The 15,256-nt window shown below is 56.9% G+C and overlaps 1 protein-coding gene across 2 annotated transcripts; it reads right to left on the bottom strand.

The window, feature by feature from the left end:
- Positions 1-637: 637 nt before the first annotated feature.
- On the bottom strand, positions 638-11,721 carry SEMA3G (semaphorin 3G). Of its 2 annotated transcripts, none has more exons than XM_086367646.1 (16): positions 11,537-11,721; positions 9,640-9,800; positions 9,454-9,516; positions 9,182-9,301; positions 8,829-8,919; positions 8,587-8,703; positions 8,220-8,365; positions 7,904-8,018; positions 7,742-7,811; positions 7,323-7,467; positions 6,793-7,024; positions 6,607-6,698; positions 5,929-5,970; positions 5,009-5,237; positions 4,608-4,747; positions 638-3,299 (listed from the first exon to the last, which is right to left on the bottom strand). In XM_086367646.1, the coding sequence occupies exons 1-16, from the start codon at positions 11,643-11,645 to the stop codon at positions 2,859-2,861; spliced, it is 2,313 nt and encodes a 770-aa protein (XP_086223772.1). In that variant the 5' UTR covers positions 11,646-11,721; the 3' UTR covers positions 638-2,858. The 2 variants fall into 2 exon arrangements, with proteins under 2 accessions (XP_086223772.1, XP_086223773.1); XM_086367647.1 differs by having other exon boundaries at positions 638-3,296.
- Positions 11,722-15,256: the final 3,535 nt, after the last annotated feature.

Below are 15,256 nucleotides of genomic sequence, written 5' to 3'. Positions count from 1 at the left end.
AGCAACCCTGCCTTTTCCTATCTCCGTCTGGCACCAGTGGAGTCTGCTCTTGGGGCAGGGGCATGATGTCACGGTGGGGAGTGGGGCTGGTGGAGAGGTGGCTCCTGCAGCCTGCACAGTAGTTCAGACTCAGGGGCTCCCCCTCCTCTCCCAAAGCTGCAGCTCCCACAGCACAGCCTGCCCCCCTCCCTGTTCCCCACCCCCTCCACCCCCAACCCCCGCCCCCGCCGCCAGCAAGAGCACAGTGGCTTTAATATACGTTGGTATGTGGCTGCTGAAGACAGGCACCAGGCCAAATGCTGCTGTCACAAAGTCAAGCGTTATTGTGAAAAAGGAGCAGGCTGCCTACGTGCCAGCTGCCCTTTGCCAGCATTTTTTTTTTTCCTGGCTCAACATCTTCCTGAAGTTCCAAGAAGTCTCAGAAGCCCATGGGATGGGATTTTCCTAATTTAATAAGCAATCTCAGCTTCATAAGCAAAGCCCTCTGACTTCTTCCTTCCTCTGATACCCATCTCCTTGCCTTTTAGAAAAAACCACCCAGGGTGTTTTTGCCCTTCTGGAATGGACAGGGAAGGCCCCTCATTTACAGCTCACATGAATGGCATCAATTTAGTACAGAAATACACAGACACAATAATGATATAATTACGTGATATAAATATTAGCTTCATCCCTTTCCCTGTAGGTTGTATGGAAAACCCCTGCACTCTCCTCACCAGCACTCAGGGGCGGTGACGATATAAAGAACAATGGTAATTATGAGAAGTGTGCTTTGAAGACAGAGAAACCACGAGGCCCATCCCGACAGATGAATACAAAAATAGAATTCACACACAGAGGCATTTCCAGGAGTGAATAACACAAGGTACCATGGGGATGGCGGGGTGGAGATCAGTAGAAGCTATCCATATTTTCCAAGTGCAGGTGTTCCTTGTCAGGATTTTGAACTCTTCCCTCCATTTTCCAGAGTAACTTCCCCAGGGGACCCAGCCTAGTTGCCACTGAAAAAACTTGGGATTCGGGGGCAGAGCTGCTGGCAGCTCTGACATCCATGCCTGGGGCTCTGGGCTCTCCCCCTACGCTCTTCCATAGCCGCTGTCTTCTCTTCCCCTCTCTTCTCCAGCCCCCTCTGCACAGTGCTCCTCCTCTGCTTTTACCTGCTGACATCCCAGCCACAAGTGCCGCTGGCTGCAGGCTTCCCCGAGTGCTGTCAGGTTAGCCTCAGGACACATCTGGCTCACTTTCCATGAGAAGAGGGGAAGGGGCCTGTTTCAGATCCCAGTTCTCTAGAGGTGGGGAGTGGACGTGGGGCTCAGATGCAATCCAAGGCAGACACAGTCTGGGTTTGAGTTCAGGCGGGCAGGAAGCCTTGTCTTTTTATCTGTTTTTTTTCCCCCCTTCCTTCATCTTGGTTTTTAATGGAGGGAATCTTGAACCTGAGGCTCTTGTCCCCCTCCTGTCCATTTTGTGCGTCACTGACTTGTTCATATGCAGGCTGGGAACAACTTTTCATTTAGTCCTCCTCCTCCTCCATGCTCCCCAGCCCAAGAAACACATTACTGCTGATGGCAAAAACACCTCCCTACACACCCAGACAGAATGTGTCCTGACTACCTGAGCTGGCAGCACCCCCCAAGAACCAGCAGGCTTTAGCAGCTTCCCCCTGCAATTTTCTCCCTTAAAAGAAAAATATAGGGTTCATAAATGAACCACCCATGACAAACCCTTATTTAGCAGAAACCAAAGATCCCAGGGTGGGAAACCTGTGGCTTCTGGGCTGATTGACACCTTCTTGGGGCCTTGAGAATTCCTGCTCCTGGGTCCCGTAGCCGATACTAGGGTCTCCTGACCTCTCCCCATCTCAGTCCTCTGTGGCCCCCTAGGCAGAGCCCTGCCTTCTGTCCTCACCACACAGCCTGCTCACACAGCTGCCACGTCCCCATTGTCCCAGCTGTGTGCAAGCTTGCATTGCCCTGGGAAAGACAGCCCACTCCTCTAAATACCCCAACTCCCCTCTCCCTATCTCCTAGTCCACAAAGATGAGGGACAGCTTCTCCCAGAATTCACCCTCTCCCTGCCCATCAACATGGAGACCCTGATGGTGGGGAGAGGCAATCCCATCAGGAGGGGGTGGGCATCTCAGGAAACATGCCTGGCAGCAACGGGACCCGGGATAGAGAAGTTAGGCTGGGAGGTTCAGGGAGCTCTAGCAGCCTGTGCTTCTGTGATTTTGAGATGGAGAAGAGGGGGTGGGCGGTGGCAGGTAACCACCAAACATCAGGGCACAAAGTGGGAGGGGGTTCTTGCTGCTCCACCTTCCCAGCGCCTCCACTTTCCCTCTCCACCTCAGTCAAGGTAGGTCTTCTTAGCCAGTGCTAGCTGACGGGCGACTTCCACCCTCCTTGTCTGCCTGCGGGCCCCCTGCCCAGACACCACCTCAGCCGCACCCACACACCTACTCTAAGGGTCACTCAGAAAGGCCATTGTTCTGCAGGCTGGGTAAGAACCACCCAACCCTCTCGCCTCTGGGCACAAGCGGAAATGTGCTGTGGGAGCCTTGCTCAAGAACAAATAGCAGACCCACTGGGGTTGCCAGCAGCCAGAGGGTGTTGACTCCCGCCTGGGACTGAGAGCCCAGAGAGGGACAAGGAACAGGCCTGGGACACAGGGCCCTCCATCAGGCCCCAGCCTATCCTGCGGGTGGCTTGGAGGGGGCCTCTCAGAGATTCTATCTCTAAGAGGCCATCAGGCACGTTAACCCCCTCTGCCCTAGCTGGGTGAGTGGGAGATGCTGGGGGCTGCTGCTGGCCACTTGGCCCATCCCGACCACCCCCTCCTCCTCCCTCCTCTATGTAGCCTCATACCTCCCGGGGTGTCCGATTGCGCTCGGCCTGCACCCGGCTCTTCACCTTCTTGCCCAGCTCCAGCCCCACCCAGCTCTTGCCCTTGGCCTGTTTGCCGCGGGTGCGGCTGCGGGAGGGGCACCACACTCGCTCACAGTACTCATCCACCCGGGGCAGGTTGGCGAAGCCGATGAGCTGCATGATATCCTTATACCAGGCCTTGGAGTAGGGGGAGGTGGGGCCGCCTCGGGCTGTGGGCTCCTCTGGCCTCGGCTCCCGGGGGAACAGAATGTCGAGCTGTGCAGGCACGATCACCTCCAGAGCCAGGCGGACCACCACCTGGGAGAAGCCATGCTCCAGCGTCATGCAGGTATAGGTGCCCGCATCCAGGCGGTTGAGCCTGCGGAACAGCAGCCCCTGCTCTGTTTGCAGGACGCGCTCGTCGGTCTTCACCTGCTGGAGGTGTGGGAGGGCGTGAGGGCGCCTGGAGCAGTGTTTGCCCCATCAACTTCTTTGCCCCTTGCTTTTCCACATTTGCCATCTCAGGGTTCATTCTCCCCTTCCCAGCAGCATGCAGGCTCAGCGTCCTTGACTGAACTAACTGCCGGCAGGGCCTCACTTTCCCAGAACCCAGGACAGGGCCTGCGAATGGGGCTTCTCAAAGGTTTGATTGACCGGTTTCTCCCCTCGTCAGAGCTCTGGAGCCCCTATCTTGGCCTTGGGGGCCCCTGGCACACATTCCCAGAGAACAGAGAAGGTTAAAGGGTGTTTATGGGCTTTTTCTCAAGTCAGGGTTTACCCCCCAGCCCCAGGACTAAAACTGCTCTACACTCGACACTGTACAGAGCTCTCCCTGTCTTGGTCTGCACTGTTCACTCCCCCGATATTGAAGGGCCCACAGTCCCATCATGGTGTAGGAGGGAAGCATGGTTCTGATCCGACCCATCTTTGGCCTGGACCCTGGCTGGGCTTTTGTCTGCACGTGTGTACACCGAGGCTGCACTGCTTGGGTGGTGAGTGGTGTGTAACTCCATCTCATTGCTCCCCTGACTCTGCCCTCCCAGGGAGACTTCTCAGTGCCCAGCCTAACAGCTGGCCCAAGGCTGGCCTCCCCCAGTTCTCAAGCTGGGAGGAGAGCCCCTCCTGTAATCAACCCACTCCCTCCCCTTCCCATCTGTGGGAGCAGCTTGAGAATGGCTCTTCACCCTGCGCCACCCACACCCAAGCTCAGGCCCCAGACTGAAGCCATCTCTGGGGTTGACAGACTTTCCTGGATGGGGGAGGAGAGGGCCTAGGCAGACAGCTGGACTCTAGGGAGGAAGTGAGGGGCCAGGCAGTGTGTACTTGTGTGTATGTGTGTGTGGTGGAGGTGTATGTGCAAGGGCCGGTGGTCAGGGGCCCAGGCCTCCTAGGGTGAAGGAAGACCCTGAGGAAGAGACCCCTTCAAAGATGAGCCATATGTGTAAGCATGGGAGCCTTCCTGACCAGCCCAGCCCCCCTTCCCTCTCCGCAATCTCTGCCAGGCCCTCTCAGACAGAGCCCAGCCCAGGGCCTGGAAATTTGTGGGCTGCCTGTCACTGGAGAAGTTCTACCACATCTGGCCTGGGTGTTCCCAGATGGCAGGAACAGGGACACCTCCTTCTAGGCACCCCAGGGGCCTGATACACGCTTTTCTTAAGTTGATCTTGACAGGTTCCCCCTGAGAGTTCAGGGAGGGGTGTGACTGCAGGACACGTGCAGGCTGGAGCCAGGGTCCTCACTCACCTGCTCAGGCCTCTCGTCCCCGGGCCTCTGCAAGAACCAATGCGCGGCAGCCTGTGGGGACTTGGGCAGACACTCTAGGAAGGTGCTGTTGTGCTCCGTGCCGTAGACAGTGGTGGTCGCCACGAGTCCTGCAGTCTCCTCTGGGGAAGATTTGGAAGTGGGCTCAGCTCAGGAACTGTAAGGCCCCCAGGACCACCAACTGACTCCCACAGCCCAGGACCCCCCATGAATGTGACAGGGACTAGGCATCTGCTGATCCCTAAGCCCTTCTCTCTACCCAAAGACACTGCACCCATAGCTGACAGGAGCTACACACACACAGAAACTGAGGGCTGCCTGTGACCACAGGAGCAGCCTGAGGCCACCCTCCACAGGGGCGACCCGTGCCCTCCGCCGCTCACCCTCCTGGCTCTGCCCCAGGCACTGCAGGGCAGGGTTGCCATGCCGGATGTCCTGGCGGCGGAACCGCCGCTTGTTGGAGCCGGGCCGGTAGCGGGTGCAGGAGGCACCGTCCCAGGCGCAGTAGGGGTCCCGAGCCAGGCAGCACTCCGCACAGGCACTGCCATACGTCTCGCACTGGTGCAGCTGCAACCGGGCCACGCCCAGCCTTGAGCCCACGTACAGCATTTGCTGGGAGGGACACAGGCAGAGCCCGAGGTGAGTCTGTGCTCCACACAGAAGCAGCTAGGCTCTCAGCCCCCTCGGCACTCCTGACATTTGCAAGAGTCTTTCAGAACCTCCTGAGTGCATTCCCAGAACAAAAAATGTTTATCACCCACCTGATCTGCGTCGGATCCTATGCTAGGGCGTGGATGAGATGGGGCACACCTGGGGTCTTTTTTCTACGGGGCTTTTCCAGACCCTCCAAGCAGCAGACCTTTGCCTTCTACCCCAATGGCCTTGCCTCTGACTTTAGAGGTGAACTGCCTTGAGCAGTTCTAGCACAAAAGTCGAGATTTACCCAAAGATAAACTGGGGCAGATGAACTTGGGGAGGTTTTGCCACTTGCAAAAGGACACACAGCATGTCTTTAAAATCTGTTTGATATAAAATCTGGATCCTGTTTTCAAGCATGTTTTTGTCTGCCCTGAGTTGCTGGCCTTTGTGGATCTCCCCTTATCTGAACACAGGCTTACTTACTGAGGGCCTCCCACTGCCCATGGGTTTCGTGCGTGGGAATCTCAGCTCCTAGCTGAACCCACAACCGTCATTGCAGGGCCTAATCAGGCAGCCCCAGGGCCTGCTGGGAAACAGCAGGGCTCAGGGAAATTTCAGGAGATCAGAGGAAGGAGGATTTGGCAGTCATGGCAGCTGCTCTTACCCTTTTGACGGAGATCTCCATCTCAGTGATGGGTGTTGGCACCTGGGAAAGAAGTGAGACCTGCCCTGAATCCCTGCTTTCAGCCTCTTCCAGCCTCTGAGTGAAAGCCATCTTTCTCCCAGGTCAGTGCACTCCCTGGCAACTAAGACCAGATGGTCTTTCCCACACATTGTGTTTTAGAAAGGTCCCCTCTCCCTGGCTGGCCTCCAAGGCTTGGCTAAAAGCACAAAGCTCTGGTGTCCCCTCCCACAGCCCTGTCCCCCAGCAATGAGGCAGCTGTCCCAAATCACCCATTCCACCCACTTGGGGAAGCTCAGCAGTTCCCCAAACACAGATGACCCCCTGCCTGACTCTGTAGAGGGGTCAACAGAACCCCTTGGGGTGTCAATCACTCCTCATTGCAACTTGAGCCTGGCAGGCTTTGTCAAGGGGCAATCGCCTTGGCCATCTGTCCCTGGGCCCCCCACCTCTCAACTCACAGACTATGTCTCTAGGCCCGCAGTCATTTAGAAGCGTCGGCAAGGCCTCTGCGATAGTGAGGCCCACTGCCCACTGACTGCGGGTTCGGTAAAGATAGGTCCGTTTCCCTCCTACACTTTGCTCCTGCTTCCTTGTAGCCAGGCCTACACACAGGGATGGAGCCTAAGGGAACCTTCCCCATCAGTTCCCCCTGCTCACCTTAAACACCTGGAGCTCTTCCAGAACTACTTCCTCAGGCTCTGCAGAGCCCGCCCCCTGGAGGGCAATGACCTTGAGCACGGACCCTGAGTCTGGGGCAGGGGAGGAGGGGTCAGTGGGAGAGGAAGGGGCAGCTCAGGTCCCCGCACACCTCCCCTGGCCAGGCACCCCAGGCAGCCCACCTACCAGTCCCCAGAAAGATGACGTCGTAGGTCCCGTCCTCTGCCTCCACACGGTCCACCACGATCTGACGTAGCTGCTGGGCCAGATGGGTTTTGACAAGGACAGGGCGACCCCGCCGGGGACGCACGGGCCGGAACATGAGTGGGTGGGCTCGGGCAAACTGCAGCACCTCATCCGGGTAGTCCTTGGTGCTGCCAAAGGGTCGTCCTGGCTGTGCAGTCATCTTACTGGGACACTGTAGGCCATGGCAAAGGGAGTGCCTGAAGCCTCCTGGGTTGTCACATTCCCCACCCCCAGTCTGTGTCTAGACTCCACTGGCTGTTCACACCAGCCTCTGAGGGACAGCTCGTGGACCCTTAGTGCTGTATGAGAGACTCCTCAGTGTAGTCAGGGCTCCGCTCCCCTCCTCACCCCACCCAGCCCAGCTGCTGCCCTGGGGCTTTGCGCAGACCCAAGCCTGTCCTTGGCATCTAGAGCCCCTCCCAGCATCTACTCAGCCCTCTTCCCTGCCCTGGTCCCAGGTAGATACTCACCATGCCAGGACGTGGAAAGGGCACCTTGCCCCCATAGGGGCCCCATTGGTGCTGGGGACCATCTTGGTGGGCAAAGGGCCCCTTGAAGACCTCCCAGATATCAGCCATGTGGTACACACAGATGGCATAGCCCTGGAACACAGCACTGCAGAGAACAGACAGGGATAGTCAGGCCAGGGAGGTTCTCAGAGACAGGAAGGGGGCAGCATAGTTCCATAGGGAGGATGATGGGGCCTGCGGTCAGCAGAGACGGGAAAACAAGGACACCCAGGCAAAGAATACAGCCACGGAGTCACCGAGTCAGGGACAGAGTCAGGGACCCCTGGCTAGGCTGGGACGTGAGAGCAGGGGCTCAACAGGGGAGGCCAGGGTGTAGAGACAGGGCCGGGGGTGGGGGTGAGGGGAGGCCATCTGCCCACCTGACCGTGCTGAACAGAGCGTACACCTCCAGGCTCTTCCCTGAGTTGGGCCACAGCAGGAACACGTCCTCTGGGAGACAGAAGGCCACCGCCAGTGCCCCCCACTCACGGGCTCTGAGCCCTCTCCAGCCCTCACCCTGTGTGCTCTGGCCATGCCCTTACCCAGCTGGTCGAAGTGGGTCTCGGCACTGCCAGGGCCAGGCACGGAGCAGAGCAGCCTGGCCTTGAGGAAGGTGCTCCATTTGTTCACCAGCACCCGCTGGCCGCCCGCATCATTCTGGGGGGTGGGGGCCGGTCAGCCTTGGGGCCCGAGGACAGGCCCCCCCTTTCCTGCTCCTCCACCCTCACCCTTGGAGGGAGGCATGGATGTCAGCTCCACACCCTTGCTTCAGTTTGCCTACAGTTTCAGGTGGGGACAGGGCTGGGAAGACGTGTATGGCCAGGATTCCAACCTCACTGTCCCTTCCACAGCTCTCACCACACAGACGCGGCCCACTCGGCTGATGGTGACACGGCCCGGGCCTCCGTCAGGCGAGGGGACTGTCTCCGAGAAGAAGAAGTACACTTTGTCGTCGTCTGGGTCAGAATTGTCAGGGATCCGGGCGGCCAGCACAAACCTGGGGTCTGGGAGGTAACAGGGAGGAGTTGGGAGGGCCCTCACGGGGAGGAACAGGGCAGGGGTGAACCAATGAGGAGGAGAAGAGGCACAGGGACCCCAGGGACCCCACTGGGTCTTAGGGAGTGGAGTGGGGATGGGCTGCCCCTCCGGTCCCCACTCCCTCCTCGCTGCTGGTGCCAGGGGCAGAACCCAGTCAGCCTTGCTCTTCACAGAGCCCTGAGCTCACCGTGCAGGAGGTTCTGGTCAGAGTCAGAACGCAAGGCTGGTCGGGGACCCCCAGACCGGAAGATCATGGCCTCATGCCCCAGGAAGTCGGCATTGAGGCCTGTGTACAGCTCCCCTCCTAGGGTTGGGGTGGGGGCAGAGTCAGGGGAGGAGGGCCAGGCCCTGAACCTGGCCCATCCCTTCCCAATGATGCTGGCCAACCCCCACCTTTGTCATGCCGGCCCTGGCCTGGGTGTCACCCACCTACAAAGGTGCTGGCGAAGGGACGACTGGGCTCGTGTGGGCATCTCCCCCTCCCACTTTCCATGCTTCGGGGCTCCAGATGGAGCACATGCTGGGGAGAGGGAGGGAGACGAGTTACCTGGGAAAGCAGTGCCAGCCCCCTACCCGGGCAGTGGCCATTGCGTGCGGCTAGACAGTGGGGTGGGTGGAAGGCGCCCTCATTCAGGACCTTGCCAGTAGGGGCGGCTCCCTGGCACAAAGGCGCCTTTCAGGCTCTGACCCCTCTGCCCTGACCCAGGCTCAATGGGTAGAATTCAGACAGTAGGAGGAAATGTCACAACTTCCCAGCCCTTTGTGGGGCCGCGGCAGCTCACCTCTCCACGATGCCCAACAGCAAGGAGGGCACAGGTGGGCTGGAAGGCGCCAGTGCCACACGCCAGCAGGTGGGTCCGGTTGTGGGGGTGCAGCACCCGTACAAAGTTGGCGCACTCCGCCTGGGGAGAAGGCAGATGGGGGATGGATCTTGGGTGAGGGGAGATTCTACCAGACCATCAAGATCTGTTCCACGTGGCCCCAGCTCAGGCACCTGGGGTCAGGGCCTGGGTGTGGGTCAGGGTCGGGGACAGTCCCTCCTGATAGCACTCACCAAAAGATCTCTTCCCTTGTGAACGCACTCCTCTCTCTGTCCGGGCTGCGGTGGCCACAGGACCTGAAACACAGCCAGGTCAGCCTGGCTGACCCCTGACCTCACAGCCTCAGTTGCCCCAGTCAGCCTCCCGTCTGGAGTCACCTAGCCCTCAGAGAGAGTTGCTTCCCAAACTGTCCAGCTCACCTCCCGGGGATCTGGCCATGTCTGGTCCAACCGCAGAGAATAGATGGCATCACGGCCGCCCAGAAACAGTCGGTCCCGGTACTCATCCAGGTACAGGGCCTGAAGGTCCAGGGAGCCCCGGGGGCCCAGAAAGATGGCAGAACGGTTGGCAGATAGGAGGTCTAGGAGGGAGCCGAGGGAGGGGGTCAGAGCTGCTGCTCAGCCCACTTCTCCAGCCAGTTTGTGGAGGTGGAGGGTCCCAGCTGTGCATCTACCGCCCCACACACACTCACATCTGGAAAATGTTTCCATCCACAGGGCTGCTGGAGGGCTTCTGGGAAGTGACTCCTGGGGGTGGGTGGGACAGGGGACTCAGAGCCCCCCACCCAGCCAAGCCCACCCAGAGGCCTGCCCCCTTTCCCTCCACTCCATGGCCCCCTGGTCTTCAGTTCACATCTCCTTCCCCTGGCCTGTGCTCTACCGGCTCCTCAAGGAAGATGGCCCCACCAGCAGAACTTATGGCTGCAAGCTGGGCGAAGTGCTGGGAGAGCCTGGAGGAAGGCTGGGTGGTCTGAGCAGCATACAAAGCTGACTCAGTGGGATGGGCAGACGGGGGAGAGTGTTCCCAGCAGAGGGAGCATCTGCCTAAGGCCTGGGTGTGGGAGAGGCCAGATGCGGCCAGGTGGATCTCTAGGCTTTGGTCCGGGGATATGGCTAAAGGTCTTCTCCTCCATAGACGCTGCCTACCCAGGAGTGGAGGTGGCTGTCTGCAGATGATGGTCCCAGGAGGTGGGAGTCCTGAAGTAGGTCTTTGGGGTCCAGCTAGGTAGCTGGAGGAGAGGGGTGTGCAAACAAACAGCAGGATGTCTGGCCACCCTTGGGGAGGGGGGATGGCCAAGCCTGCCCCAAAAGTCATCTTTTCTATCCCCAAACACTCAATTCTATCCCCAAACTCATTAACAGCCTCTTCCAGGAAGCCTTCCATGACTGACAGTACTTTGGAGTAGATTTGCCCTATTTGGACCTTTTCTTGTAGCCTGACTTCCCCCAAAGCCACAGCTCCCAGGGCAGGACCCCATTCCACCCCCTCCTCCCCAACCCCACCACCACCACACTCCCTTCAGACTCCAGAGTGGAGCCATGTCCCCTGCCCCCCAACTCTCCAGAGAAGGCCTGAGTCTCGCCCCTTGGACTGGGAGAAGGTGACCATCCCTCTGGTTTCCCCACGAAGAAAACTCTGTTGCAAGCCTGTGTCTCATCAGATTCAGAAGAGGCTTGTGCCAGCTGCAGCACAACATGGTTGTGATCTAACAGATCTAACAACAGATCTAACACAACAGGTTAGATCTGCAGAGGAACTTCCTGGACCAGGATGGGCAAAGAAGGGAAGCCACACAGAGCCTCACGGATGGAGGGGAAGAGAAAGGCCAGCATTACAAAGTGGGCTGCCAGAGGCAGGAGTGGGAACAGGGCTGTGGGGATGGGCTGAGGGGCCCCCTCTTCCCCACTGTGTGCCCTGGGCAAGGAGCGCAGCTGAGAGTAGACAGATCCTCCAGACTTGCCCTCTCTGCCCCCTCCCCATCTCTCTCTGCCCGCCTCTACTGAGCTCCCTCTCCTTTTCTCTAAGCCCCCTCACTCAGGTTCTCCCCCAGTGTGTCTCTTGTCTCCCACCTCCACCCCGGTCCCATCTGCCAGGATTGGTCCCCCTCCCCCTGCCTTCCTCCCAGGAGCCTCTGGCAGCCAGCAGGGAGCACATGGCCGGGAATAACTGTAAAGTCCTTCCTGCAGGCTGTTCTAGGAGTGGCTGAATCCCCCCTCCGGCTGGCAGAACAGACTGCCTGGGGCTGGCTAGAGTCCCACACCTGGGGTATAGCAGGGTCAGGGGCTCCACAGACACGCACAGAGTGCACTGCCCTACCTCGGAAGGAGAGCCGCAGGCGGGGCACGCTGGGGCCGGGGTTGGGACTGCCCCCCCGGAGGAGGAGGCCCCCCAGGAGGCAGCAGACGGCCCAGGCTGAGGGGGCCATGCTGAGGAACGGGCACCGAGCTGCTTGCAGAGCTGCCCTGGGTCCCGCGATGCCGCTGGTTGTAGTTTGCTCGGTTGCTGCCAGACCCGCCTCTGCTGCTTATAAGGCAGCGGCTCCACCCCGTCCAAGGCGGGAGGAGGAGGGAGGGGTCGAGTGCCCCGCCATCCACCTGCAGCCTCTCCCTCCACCTCGGCTGGCCCAGTTGGTGGCTCTGTGTCAGAATAGCTGGTTCTCCATTTGGGAGACTTTTTTTCTGGCCAGGCTATGATGGTTTATACGGAAATGTCCATAAACCCAAGTCCCTTGGCTCTAGCAAAATGTCAAGGGGGAGAGATAGCCTGGAAGGGACATCAGAAGTTGATGAGCTGGATGGGTGGTCTAGCTGGGCTCTCCTTTGCTCCTTGCCCCTCCACTGCCCATGACAGAGACCCCCCACAGGTTGATTCTGTGCCCAGGTCCCTGACACCAAGAGTCCAGCCCCCTGAAGCCTTGGCCTGGCTCCCCAGCTCCCCTAACACGGCCCAAGTTGCCTAGGGGTACTCATTCCAGCCCAAGGGACTCTGTGCTTTGGAAGAGGACTTGAGGTCCGGCCACACTTTACAGATCTGAAATTGGCAACAGATGAGTGGCCAGACTTCTCCACCCAGGCCTATTCCTATCTGGCCTCCAGGCCCCACATCCCATTTCACTGGGTCAGGGAACAGGATTCACCTTGTGCCAGAGAAGCCCCCTTTGCCCCGCCTCCCTCCTCCAGTTCTCCCAGAGCCCCGGGGCCCAGAGCATCACTAGGTGAGTGGTGGGTTCTTCCCAGACTTCCCCTCTGCCTGTAGGCCCTATATCTATGGTTCCTCCAGAGTGAGGGTAGGGGGAGGATGCTCATACCCCCATTCCCTCTGCTCTGAGTGCTGATCCAGGGGACAGGAGAGTCACAGAATATCGACAAGAGGGGAGATGAGGCTGAGAGGCTGAATAAGGACACTCAAGGAGACCCCCGTCATCTCAACAGTAGTCCCTGTCTCCACCCTCCACAGCTGCCACTCTACCCCATTCCAGACCCCTACACTCAGAATCTGAAGCCTTGGGTGCTAAGATTTCAACCTTGAGCCAGAATCTTGGTGCTCCCAGGATTCTAGAAACTTTTGTAAGTTAGGCCTCCTGGAGAGACGAGCCTGAACCCTCAAATGGCATCAAAGAATGAAAGAGGGGGTCCAGGCCACATAGCAGCCTGAGAACAGGACTTGCTCTGTCCTGCCCCTTTGCTCCTAAAGGTACTGGGATCCCACCTCCCTTTCTAGCTCATTTCTGAAAGGGGAATAGATCAATCTCTCTCTTTAAAAAAAATAAAAATTTTGGAAACAAATCAGTCTCTTGAGTCAGCGTAAGAAGGACCCAGGGACCTGGAAACCTGTCTCCCAGTCCCCATCTCCTCTAGAAATACACGTGCCTCCTGACCTGGGATTGAGCAAGGGTCTATTCAGGGAGGCCATCCTTCCTCTGGATCCCCTGAAGAACCTTGGGCAAGGCCCTTCCTTCTCTGGGTCTCAGTCTCCTCTGTCCAGAGCCAGGGACCTTAGTGGTACCAGGCTCTATAAACTGGTGAGAGGTGCTTGTGTAGCGGCTGCCATGATGGTGGTCATATCCTGGGTCCTTGGAAGGGTGGAGTCCCTCTGCATCCATCTCCACGGGGAGATGCTTCAGCCTGTTACCCAGGCCAGGGGCCAATGTCTAGCTGGAGATTGAGCTGGACAGCCCCTCAACCAGCATGTGGCCACCAGCTGTGGGCGGGAGGCCCAACAACTCAGCCTGCCAGCTCACCCTGGGGATCTAAGCTCAGCCAGGCCCCCAGCTGTGACTGCAGGGGAGGCCTGGGTTTACTCGGGCAGGATGTGGGGGCAGCCCATCCCACACTGCAGAAAAGCAGCCCGTCGCAGGGGCTGAACTTGCGTGGCCTCACCAGGTCCTCTTCTTCTCTGGGCCTGGCTCTGAGTCTAGGAAGCAGGGTAAGGATCTTCTGTAAAGATCTCTGCTTGCAGGGAATTCCCTGGCGGTCCAGTGGTTAGGCCTCTGTCCTTTCATTGCTGAGGGCCTGAGTTCTATCCCTGGTCCAGGAACTAATATCCTACAAGTTGTGTGGCGTGGCTAAACAAAACAAAACAAATTTTAGATCTTCACTTGCTGGCTGCAGTTAAGAAAAAGACCCCAAGGGTGCCCTTGATGTCTGGGATCAATGGGCCCAGCCACAGACATCTTGTGCCATCTAATGGACAAAGTCAGAACTGCTGGAGGTCCAAAAGCTGCTGGCTGGGTCAGGCCCTGGATGGGCAGCAGGGCCGCCCAGCAGAAACTACAGCCTCTTGACCCAACACACAGTAAGTAACCAGGCAACCTTAATATGAAGAGAGAGGTAGGGGCAGGGGGAGATGCTCCAGTGATGGCTTCTTGTTAAAATGTTTTAAAAGTTACTTGTTTATTATTATTTTTTCCTAAGTATAGTCAATCTACAATATCATTAGTTTCAGGTATATGGCAAAGTGATTAGCATATATGTATATAAATATATATATCCTTTTTCAGATTATTTTCCATTATAGATTAGTACACGATGTTGAATATAGTCCCCTGTGCTATACAGTAAATCGTTTTAATCTATTTTATATACAGTAGTGTGTATCTATTAATCCCATACTCCTTATTTATTTCTCCCCCTCTTTTCTTCCATTGGTAACCATAACTTTGTTTTCTATCTCTGTGAGTCTATTTTAAAAGTAAGTTCCTTTGTATTATGTTTTAGGTTCCACATATAAGTGATATCATTTATATTTGACTTTCTCTATCTGACTTACTTCCCTTAGTTTGATCATGTCTAGGTCCACCCAGTGTTGCTGCAAATGGTAATATTTCACTCGTTTTATGGCTGAATAATATTCCATTTTGTGGGTACGTACGTTTGTTGTTATTTAGTTGCTAAGTCACGTCCAGTTCTTTTGCGACCCCATAGACCCATAGCCCACCAGGCTCCTCTGTCCTTGGGATTTTCTAGGCAAGAATATTGGGAGTGGGTTGCCATTTCCTTCTCTAGGGGATCTTCCCGACCCAGTGATCAAATGTGCGTCTCTTGTGTCTGCTGCATTGGCAGGTGGATTCTTTACTACTGTGCCACCTGGGAAGCCATGAACATGGGGTGCACGTCTTTTTGAATTAGGGTTTTCATCTTTTCTGAACATATGCCCAGGAGTGGGATTGCTGGGTCATATGGTAACTCTAGTTTTCATTTTTAAAGGAACTTTCATGATGTTTTCCATAGTGGCTGCACCAGTTTACATTTCCACCAACAGTGTAGACGGGTTCCCTTTTCTCCACACCCTCTCCAGCATTTATTCTTTGTAGACTTTAAAAACTTTTTTATTAGAGAATAGTTGACTTACAGTGTTGTGTTAGTTTCAGCAGTACAGCAAAATGAATGTTCTATATGTGTCCACTCAGTTAGTTTCTTTTCACATATAGGTCATTATAGAGTATTGAGAAGAGTTCCCTGTGCTATACAGTAGGTCCTTACTAGTTACTTACTTTATATACAGCAGTGTGTGTATGTCAGTCTCAGTCTCCCAATT

The sequence above is a fragment of the Bos grunniens genome, chromosome 22, assembly GCF_055505025.1.
Source record: "Bos grunniens cultivar Pamir isolate PY7600 chromosome 22, Bosgru_T2T1.0, whole genome shotgun sequence".
NCBI classification, from domain to species: Eukaryota; Metazoa; Chordata; class Mammalia; order Artiodactyla; family Bovidae; genus Bos; species Bos grunniens.
This window is presented reverse-complemented; position numbering and strand designations above follow the sequence as displayed.